Source organism: Eurosta solidaginis, chromosome 5 (genome assembly GCF_040869045.1).
Source record: "Eurosta solidaginis isolate ZX-2024a chromosome 5, ASM4086904v1, whole genome shotgun sequence".
In the NCBI taxonomy this organism is placed as follows: domain Eukaryota; kingdom Metazoa; phylum Arthropoda; class Insecta; order Diptera; family Tephritidae; genus Eurosta; species Eurosta solidaginis.
Genome location: NC_090323.1, coordinates 268,606,268 through 268,617,780, shown reverse-complemented (window position 1 = coordinate 268,617,780; position 11,513 = coordinate 268,606,268). Strand labels below are relative to the sequence as shown.

At 34.6% G+C, this 11,513-nt stretch overlaps 1 protein-coding gene across 5 annotated transcripts in view; it reads left to right on the top strand.

Annotated features, from left to right (window-relative positions):
* The first annotated feature begins 715 nt into the window (after positions 1 to 715).
* The window catches only part of Fhos (Formin homology 2 domain containing), a 206,518-nt gene continuing 195,720 nt past the window's right edge, over positions 716 to 11,513 (top strand). For all 5 annotated transcript variants that reach the window (XM_067790423.1, XM_067790419.1, XM_067790418.1 and 2 more), the window contains exon 1: positions 716 to 778. In XM_067790423.1, coding sequence (XP_067646524.1) covers positions 731 to 778 — 48 coding nt within the window. In that variant the 5' untranslated portion in view covers positions 716 to 730. The remainder of the gene's footprint in view (positions 779 to 11,513) is intronic.

Sequence of the window (11,513 nt, the reverse complement as noted above, 5' to 3'; positions counted from 1 at the left end):
CGCAGCCGTGAGACTACGAGAATTTAAATGGCACATATTTAAGGTTTTGTGTCTTTTGAATATTTGGCCCAAAATACCCTCACATGCCCACTGTCAGCACAATCATTGGTCAAATCACCCATTGAAATAACAAACGAGCAAAATGTGCTCAAAAAAGCAGTATGAAAAATTAGAGCGGAAGAGTCAGGTGAGAGTGATAAATAAAAAAGAAAAAGAAACAATATAAATTGACAATAGTTCAGAAAATTTAAATCAGATTTCAAAAAATTTTGAATCTTATACTTTTAAGATTTTATATAGCACACCAAACATAGATTGATCAGGTCCATAAGAACCTTAGGATAGAAATACAATGGGAAATGGACTTGTGCATAATCCCTTGAGGCGCTTTCCGGCACACATTTCCATCTGGAGAGCTCTTAATAATTTTTTTTTTCTGAAACGGTTTAATGTACATAAAGATATAAGTCTAAGTGTACTCGATGGCGTAAATTTAGCGGCAACTACATATATAAATTTGTATGTAGTCGTAAACGTGAAATTATTTTATTTTTTAATTTAAATATATAAATTTGTTGTTTATAAATTTTGAAAAAATTTTGTTTGTTCCTAACTCTTACTCATAAAATTATATTAGACTTTTGCGGTTTTCTGTGGATTTACTTGTCGTCTTTAAGTTAATTATTACTATGATGATGCAGATAATGATGAGCCTGAATAATATAAGGGAATGAAGATTTTTGATGCTAACGATGATGGTGACGCTGCTTCTATTCTCGTAAGTTTAAAAATACAACACTTCTCATAAACTTGGTAAATAAATAAATAAAACTTAATAATATATATGAATCATTTGTTATTAAAAGGACACACGTCCACCCTTGGGCTAAAATGACATGGATGAATGCAATGCATTCTTTTGATCCTCACCTATTTATCGGCGAAACGTCACATTTCCACATTTACCTTATACGATTTTATAGGCTGTCAAACTTTGCGTTTATTTTTAAAGGGGCTTATGTGCTGGACCTGTGCTCCTTTAATAATAAATACATCACGCCAAAAAATGTAAAAAAAAAAAAACGGAAGGTTCAGCGCCTGCTCTCACGCTAACTATTGTGCCTTTAGTTCGCGAGTACCCAGCAGCCAAAAGTCGAAGTAGTCAGCAAACGTCCTTATTATTCATATTAGTTAGTATTTGAATAGTTCATTGAAAAAACTTTGTCTGGCGGCCCTTACAGCACTTTTCACAAATGAAATTTTTTACTTCTAAATTTTAAGCTACAAGCTTAAGCTCTTTGATTTTGTTTTAAACCAAGAAGAGCCACAGTACAAATACAAAAGTACAAGTTTCTATTTTTAGATTTGTGAAAATTTTTTGGATTCGTAATTATGAAATTTTAGATGAGTTGCTCAAATAAGTGTAAAAAGTGCTTAGTCCGATGAGGGGTTTAAAATTTAGGCTAAAATTCCTAACCGCGTATGTACTGAAGCGACTAGGGGTTTTTTCCGAGCCAAGGACTGTCACTTCAGTGTAACCCCACAAAGTCCGACCTTTTAAACAGAATGTCCGAGATACGAAGTTTTTATTAGGATTGGTCTATATAATGCAATTATAAACTAAATTTGAAATTTATGCCTAAAAACTGCAATTCCCGATAGTGCGCAGGGTAATGACAACCTCTTTATGTATGGAGCCATATCCACCAAAAGGACCCCAGCGGCAAATTAAATGCTGGATCATTGATTTTGAAAATATTATAAAATATATATAAAAAATTGTTAAGTACGTCCAAACTGCTGTAGTCACGAAATTTGTCAATCACCACCTCACGAATCTGTACACATGTTTCAAAGAGTTCATATTCATATTTACATCAGTAAAAATATTAGAGTAGTGCCTCTTTTCCCACGCTTCTCAAAAGTGTAGTTTTTACGTGTGAAGATACGCACTAATATTAGGGTGACCCGAAAACTCAAGGATTAAGACAAATGATTATGAACATGTATGCAAATCTGAGACCGCTATAACACGCAAGGCCGCACGTTGTGATCTCCGTTTTTGTATCTTTCATACCACCTTATTTTATCTCAATCGATTCCTAGGATATCGGTCAAAATGTGGTTCGCGCACATTGTGGGTACCTAAGAAAATTTGCTATGTAGAACCTTAATTGGAATTACGTTTTATTTCTGTATCTCAAAATTTATGTGAGCTATTAATTAATTAAAGAAGTACATTTTTTTAAGTTCTTCCACGCATACGATGTAAAGGCAAATTTTTTGATGTGCAAAGTTTTTTGAGACCAATATGGTAAAGTTCACAATGTAACCGTACGGTAGGTGCTAGCGAGTTCTTTAGAAGAATTTAAGTGTAGACGTAGTGTGCGGTAGTGCAGGAATACAGAATATAAGCGTAAGTATTGTCACGGCACTGTAGCATAATGTGGGAACAATGTTCGTGGTTGATATGGGCGAAATCAGACTGCAAATCAAGGAAAAACAAGAAAAGGCAAAGAAAGGAAAGTAAAGCAAAATAAAATAAATTAATGTAGAGATAAGAAAAGAAAACCAGGCGGCGTGTTATTAATTTTCCATCTATTTATGAGTTGTCGGTTTTTATTGATGGGTTGTGGCCGTGTTATTTATTTCTTATCGTAGAGTTATCGGTTTCTTATAGACGCATTAGCGACAAGTCATCGATTTGTTATCAAAATGTTACAAATTTACTATTGAAAACATAAGTTGACGATGAGTTATCGACTTTTTATCGACGAGTTATTGGTTTATTATCAAAATAATATCGTAAAGTTAACGATTATTTACAGGAAACCGGAGTGCTACTAATTTAAAAGCAATCAATTTGTTATCAAAAAACTATAGATTTCTTGCGGAAGTATTTTCAATTTGTTATCGGAGTGTTAATATATATGTCACAGGTGCCGATAAAACTTCAATATAAAATCAATGTCACTAACGATAACAATAATTCGCTATCGATAATAAGCCATTAATAAAAACAAAAATAGCCTGCAAGTGTCAATGGGTAAAATTTCCTACAAGTATTATGGAAGAAATTCCCTGAGGTTGAATCAAGGTTTTGATTGATAATAATTATTATTTACATGCCATGAATACATCCTTCCTATAAAAAAAGCCCATATTTGGTAAAAATATATTTTAAAGATAACAACCAATAAGTTTTTCTATGAACATTCCAGAAGTACACACTTCCTTTTTAATGGCCCACTCTAATGTATGTATATATGTACAGATGTGTGTACATATGTGGGTCACCAGTCCATATTCCGAACGTAACTTCCGTTTCCATGAATACGTAAACATATTTCTGTGCCATAGTGTTTTTTTTTGCTTAAATCAAGGATGATTGCAAATCCCCGGTATGTATTCGTTTTCATTACCGCTGTTAAAAATAAAAATATGTTTTTAAACACATCATTTTTCATTTTTAATTGAACTACAAATGAAATTCAGAGTTAAAATAAATTAAAATACTAAAAAGTATTATCTTATTATGAAAATTTGAATCAAGTTGGCAACGCAACAAAGACACGAAGAGAACCAAAATAGAAAATCATCTCGCGTCATTTTTCTTTATGCATTAGATGCTCACTTTTCAATTTTGGTATTCAATAGAAACGGCAGTCGCATTGTGGGGCACGAAAGATGAGTACATACATAAACCAAAATAGCCGACTCATAAAGTGTTAGAAATTGTATGAATCTTAGAGCAAAAAATGAACAACAACTAAGTTGAACAAAATTACTTAACTCGAAATGAAACAATAAAAAAGAAACCCTTTTTGCTGCTGTTTGTTGGCTTCAAAATTCAAAGGCTTAATAACCACAAATTTAAATTTTAAACGTAAGATCAACATATTGGAGCGATACAAGGTAAGAGGTATGCCCAGCGATAATAGAGAACCACCAACACATCGCCGGTCCCGGAACGCAGAGGTTCATCTCTGTCTGGTTTGTAATCATTATCATTCTCTCCGATTCTGCAAGCAGTTTCTCGAGATGAGCATCGACGATCGTATTAAATGCGCCCGTCGCTTTCACTATTGCTTGAATTGTTTGGCTCGCACTCATGCCGACATTTTAAAATGCGAATCGCAGGAGCGATGCAAGCGGTGTAATAAGTTGCACCATACGTTATTGCATCGTCCAAGGCCGGGCGAGAAGGTTCCGCTCAAGGCGCATAGATTTCCTCCAAACTATAGATTTCCCAAAAATTATTGGAAGCGCAGAAAGAACTAATAACGGAATGAATTTTTTAAATTATTTTAAGTTAACTGTTCTTGCAATATACCATCACCTATGTACTTTATAACATGTATTAAATAAATGAAACTTTAATGTTAAGAAATTATAAAAATTGTATTAAGTCAATTAACACCCAAAGTGGTGCTAAAAATCCTGTAGGGACTCTTGATGTTTCGCAAAAGGGTGGTTAATGGGCTGTGCAACCGTCTTCTCTTTCTACTGATCGCGTCCCATTTATTACTTACCAAGATCATCTCATGGATGGAATTCGTGGCCTTTTATACGCCTTAAAATACAAGTACCTTACTGAGAAACCTTGTGTATTAACATATATATTGGGAAAAAGTTATTTATACAAAACTCTCATTCAGTCACATATCTCTAGGACCCCATGAATGGGTCTTCTTTGATCTCTAATTACATTGTCGCGTCACATATAATTCCATAAATTTGGAGAAAGTAAATCATCTCTACTAAAGATAGAGTATCTAAATTATGTCGCCAGTTACGCTTTTTGTCGGTAGTTTTACCGAAATAAATAGGAATAGTTCAGACCCTGATAGCAGCAAGAAAGTGGGAGAACAATACCCCTCTGGCATAGTATGTAAGAAGCGATAAATCATTCGTTGTAAATGATCTACGGTGAAAAAATATTAGGTAGATTTTTATGGTTAAAACTGCTGGAGATTTATTCTTCTGGACCAAATGGAATTGGTCGAAAAGTATTCAGGATCTATCGAAGATAGACATTTTTGATTAAAGAACAATTAGAACAAGTAAAGAAGGCTAAGTTCGGGTGTAACCGAACATTACATACTCAGCTGCCAAATTAAAGCTTGCAAAACTTTTAACTTACCCTCTTTTAAAAGTGGGCGGTGCCACGCCCATTGTCCAAAATTTTACTAATTTTCTAATGAATCATCACACTTTTTCGGTTTTTCGAAATTTTGGATATCGAAAAAGTGGGCGTGGTTATAGTCCGACTTCGTTTATTTTAAACTGATCTGAGATGAGTGCCCAAGAACTTACATACCAAATTTCATTAAGATACATAAAAAATTGCTAAAGTTATCGTGTTTACGGACAGACGGACGGACGGACGGACATTGCTAAGTGAAGTATTTTAACCCAGATCATTTTGATATATATAAATCTATATCTATCTCGATTAGTTTATGCCGTTACTGGGTACCGTTCTGCGAACAAAACTAATATACTCTGTGAGCTCTGCTTAGCTGAGTATAAAAAGGTATGCGGGTTTTGCAGAATTGTAGCTTCAAATCGATACAATATTAAGATTTAAATGATCCCGCAGCGACTGCCAATTCCATCCTATCTTATATGGCAGATGCAAAAACCCTATTCTAGGTACGGTTTCAAACACACCCTGTCGCTGAGATAGTGCTGTTGTCAAATTTATTCAATACTAGCAAGGATACCTGGCGTTGCTCGGCTTGGGCCGAGAGTGATTTAAATAAAAAGGTGTATTGGCACATTCCTTCAAGCAATCAGTATAAAGTCTTTAGTGATCTTCACCAATAATCACTCTCCCACTTTTTGCACCCTTTTAGTTCTTCCCCTTTATAATGCTCTTATCTCATCTAAAATTTCTTATCCATCTGCCTTTCTATATACTTCATACTCTCCATGTCTATTTTCATCTCCATATGCATCTTAACTTTCATCCACATCCCCTGTTGTTGTTGTTGTTGTTGTTGTAGCGATAAGATTACTCCCCGAAGGCTTTGGGGAGGGTTATCGATGTGATGGTACTTTGTCGGATACAGATCCGGTACGATCCGGTAACATAGCACAATTAAGGTGCTAGCCCGACCATCTCGGGAACGATTTATATGCCACATTAACCTGCAGGCTATCCCTCCCTCCCCACCCCCAAATTCCATGAGGAGCTTGGGGTTGCCAGAGCCTCGTCTGTTAGTGAAACGGGATTCGCCGCTCGAAGGTGAGTTTGACAATTGGATTGGAGAAGCTATGTAATGCGGTACACATCCTACTAAAAGCTAGAAAACAATTAGGTGTGTCCTAGGTTTAAGTCATCATACTCCTCCTCATTCTAGGGCGTTGATCAGAAAAATAAATAAAAAAGTGAGCAACGTCAAATTTCTATTGATAGTCACTTGCTCATATCTTTATGCTTAATATTCTTATATATGCATAAGTAAGACCAAATGAATCTTAATTAGGTTATGCAACGCCTCACGTTTTTGGAAATTCCACGCGCCCAGCGCTTTTATTTTTTTTTCGGTCAACGCCCTAGTGCGATGACTACTACCTAGGACCTACCTAATTATTTTTTAGCTTTTAGTATTATTATTGCTTAATTGTAGGTATTAGTTTCAATACAACCGTTTAACTTAAACAATTTTTTAAAATTATTTTATTTAGATATTATATTATCGTTAAAAAGTGATAATATCGGTAAGGTTTACGGGTAGAAAGAGGACTTTTCCAACAGTACCGATAGGCGAGCAGAGAAGAATCTTTTGACAATACACGTAAGATTACGAATATAATCTATCCGACAGTTTCCGTAGGGGTACGAAGAGGACTTTTTCAACAGTACTCGTAAGGGTATAAATGATAGTAAGAAAAAGCATCTGTCTGCCATTACTTTTAGGGGTATAAAGAGGACCCGTCCGACACTATCCGTCCAGACATAAACACGACCATTTGGTTATTCCATAGGACATCCCAAACAAAAGGGATCACTCCAACCCATATAAAGAGATAAAAACTTACTGTATTCGCATATTTCTTTGCGACTAATTCTAGACTCATCGCATTTTTCGCAGGTATTATTTTTATAAATTGTTTTCCAGTTTGAATTTACTTATGTGCTACTAGGAAAATGTATTCCACTCAAAATTTTGAATGAGAAGCTCGTCGAATTTTTAATAAATGCTAAAAATGCGAAATTAGTTCCACCAGGCGGTTGTTATAATTGTGAATCAGCTAATCAATTTTCCTTATATTTAAAAAAAATAAATTTTCTTTTGTATTTATATCTGGAATTTTATTGCAGTTATAATTTTAATAGTGCTATGAAGATTTGTACTTAATTCTTTATGTATAAATGTATATATTTTTGAACATACATATAAACCTTGATATGTGTTAGTATTGGGATATCTACAAAATATTTGTAGGTATGCGCGTACACATTAAAATATTTTCTTAAAAACACACAATTTTTAATTCTTCGTGGATTTTGTTGTTGTATTTTGAAGCGCTCTTAACATATGAAGTGAGAAAAATAACATTTTGAAAATTCCATTTCTAAAAATATTTCGGAAATTAACCTAAAAGATACACCTACATCCACATTGAGTGCGCTAACAAGCGCAAAGATGAGCAAGGAAAGCAAGAGACGAAAATCGCGGCAGCAGTTCGTAGCAAATATATTTTCAGTTGTCGGATCCTCCAATTTTTTTAATGTAACATACAACTGTACAAATTTGAGATGCCAGATGCTTTATTTTTGACTTTTCAAAGTATTCAAACATCTCTTGTGACATCTAAAATTTCCTTTTGATGTTCATATTCCGGAGACACGTTATGGAGATTTCCGAATATGCATTGTAAAACGACATCACCTGGCGTGTTCTGTTATCACCATAATCATATGAAGACCATACCGAATCTCTGTGGATTTTTAAAATAAAAAACAGATCTTTTGACTATTTAGACCCGGAATTTAATCAATATTTACGGAATCTGTAAAGGGATTGCAAACCATTTGTTATAATATTCGTTGGCTAATGTGCCATACCGATATTTTCGAAACGGGTTGGAATATCAAAATAAAAACTTCTTAATGTGCACTCAAACCTCTTCAATAGCTGTAATGTCGTTTTAAGTAGCAACATAACCAGTGCTACCTTACCCAGCAAAAATCTAGTAATCGAAAATATCGGCCAACAACAATAAATCCCACCTTGTTCCCTAAAAAAGTTGTACGAATAGTACAGCCCTATAGTTTGAGTTCATTTGCCTTATATGTGTGAGCACTAAGAGGTACGATACGGAATGGAAGTTCCCGATGCTCTCAAAAAATGTGACTGAAGATTTCACGTGTTTCGTCGCCCCAGATAGGGCCATTTTACTATCCCATTTCCGGGTGCACTTTTTCCTGCTGGTACATTGAAAGTGAGAAATTGCGTGCAATGCATTTACGAGGTCATCGCATATCGGAAATGTGCAAACTTTTTAAACATTTTATAATCACTTATATTTATGTATACCGATAAGTGCTTGACAAAGTGCCAAAAGCCTAGTTTTTTTAAATAAGATAAGTGTATATGTTGTGTGTCCAAGGACGAGCAGCAACCTACATTATTTTTCATTGGCTCTTTTGGACATCAACAAAGCAATTGCCCGTCGACTGGTTATTTGGACACTGACTAGCCTATTTACCGGTTATTCAACACAGTTCACCAATCCACTTATTATTAGGCCTTATCTGTCACTTTGGAGCACCGAGGAATCGGTTACCGGTACCCCGGTTACTTCACCACCGATCTGCCTTTTGTTATACATCGGCCCAACTCTCATCAATAATCCGGTTTTTTGGAATCGATCTACCCTTTTTACTCACTTGCCGGCTCGATGTCCGCCAGCCCCATGGACGCCTGTAACCATCAGGCACCTCTTTCGTCAGAATAAACCCCATAGCTTCGTTTGACACCAGCCAGCTGCTCTTCAAGTCATTGTTCACCTATTATACTGGGGTATCCGTCCACCCATTCATCGTTTACACCATTTCAACTGCCGCTTAGCATCATCAAGCGATTCTACTTGCAGTTTGGGCACTGTCCATCGATTGTACGTCCGCTTTTTCGCCGCCGACTTAGCGGTTTACCTTTCTTTTTTTCATCATCACTCGGTAGAGCTTTCCCAGCACCCAACTATGGACACCTTACACTCGACCTCTTCTAGAAAAAATTTCCTAAAGTTTTTTAATGCTATTTGTTCCGTTACTTGAGTCGGGGACCTTTGGTTAGCAAACGGTCACTGAGAGGATTGACGAATAACATAAAAGTCTAAGCTCAAGACAAGAATAGAAATTTCTATAGGCGAAATATTAAGCCACGAAATTTTGTCGTTATCAGTAAATGTTTTTAATATTTTTTAATAATTCCCATTGATTTTCATCCATCTGGCAGCATTTTGTAAATTCATAAAATATATAGATTTATGTTTTATATACATAAATATGTGAGCGACTGTGCGTTATTGTAATTTTGTTTTAATATACATATCTTTTTGTACCTTCATAAAAGTTGATGTAAAAAAATTGAATTGGAATATAAAATTTTTCGTCGCTTTTGAAAATTGTGCATTTTCATTTTTAAGAAGTGCGCTTGGCGCTGTCAAATATTGCCCCAGGCATGCTTAACCAACGAAACGATATCATTTCGTTACGATAATCAACGTTAATAAACGAAACGAAGTCATTTCGTTTCGTTTATTAACGTTAAGATCGTCAAATTAACGAAATGATTTCGTTTCGTTTTCTGCCATATCAAAACGAAATCAAATCGTTTATGTTGATTATTAATTTCAAACTATGCTGGCAAAGCTGATTGATGGCGGAGTCATTAAATGTGAAAGCATTATCCAAGCTGATTGCAACTTTTCTCATGAATTTTGACAGTACGAACATTTCTCAGAGTATTTTTGACATTACCACCAACGAATTACACAAAAAATTACATAGAGTTTGTGTGTGTATGTGCGCTCGTTGTTGCCACCTTACGGCTTCACCATGGCTATAGCATTGCCAGCACAATTCAAACATAAAGTATCACGTTTTCGTTAACGTTTTTAACGTTAACGAAAGCTTTTCGTTTCGGTTAAAAACGAGATACAATTTATCTTGATAATTTCTTTATCGATAATATTTCGAAGTGTTTCAACGGAAACGGTGGAAATTTTTTGATAAACGATTAGCTTAACGTTAAGGTGCATCCCTGTATTGCCCAAGATACACATAAAATAAATCATGCGTGCGATTTTGAAAAAAAAAAAAACAGAAAACAGAAAAATGTTTGTATATAAAATTATGATTAGGTAATCACCGTGAGATTTCAGTAAAAATTCAGAAATAATATTGGCAGGGATGCTTTTTATTATTGGATGTAGATAAATATGAACTAATGAAAATGTTCTACAAATCGAATAAACAAACTTTTAGTGTCGAGTTTGACAGAGATTGATTGATTTTATATAAAAATTTGTATCACTAGCGCAAATTAGAAAAAGCTCTTGCCAATCTAAACACGAATATAATTTTTTCAAGCGGATGTAAAAAAAAAAGTGTTTTAAATGTTACTTTTTTTTTTTGGAAATTAAATAAAACGGCATTGACCCTAATTTAACAATTCTATTATTGTACCTTTAAATACATAAATTAACAAGGATTGTGATGTGTACAGCACAGGGCTGCAAGATTTAAAACTTACAAAAAAATATTTATTAGGGTGGGCCAAATAAAAAATTTTTTGTTTCATATGGTTTATCCATATAAATAGTACGTAACGTTTTTATGAAAAGTTTACTACAGCCTCAACATTTATTATCAAAATTGAGCGGTCTGCAAAACAGTTTAAGAAAGATTTTTTCCTAACATGGCTCGTTTAGTCGTTATTCGAGGTTAAAGTTCAATCTCAAATTGTATGAAATTCCCAATATGATTTGTATACAATTGGAAATTTGAGCCTAAATTTTAAACCATTCCTCGGTTTAAACACTTTTTGAAACTCTTTTTTTAACGAAACTGGAAACCTCCCAATTTTTAACCGGCTTTATTTAGCTTGACTCTGTGTAGGGGGCAGAATTTTGTAATTGAAATTTAAGTAACATCCCGATAAGCTACAAGCTGGAAATTTGGAATATAGTTCAGAACCCGATGACAATGCAATAATAAGAAAAAAACTCCGATAGGTGGCGCAAGGCTCGAGATATTCAAAAAAATTGTATTCGGGGTCCGATTTGGCTCATATTTGGAAAACATTATGACATGCCGAAATAGAAACCGCTTTAGCAAAAATAAAATAATTAAAAAAAATAATTTTAAGTTAAACGGTTTTATTGACAACAATACTTACATCAAGTAATAATAATACTATTAAATAAAAGTGTTGGGCGCGTGAAGTTTCTAAAAATGTGAGGCGTAGCATAGCCTGATTAAGGTTCAGTTGGTCTTA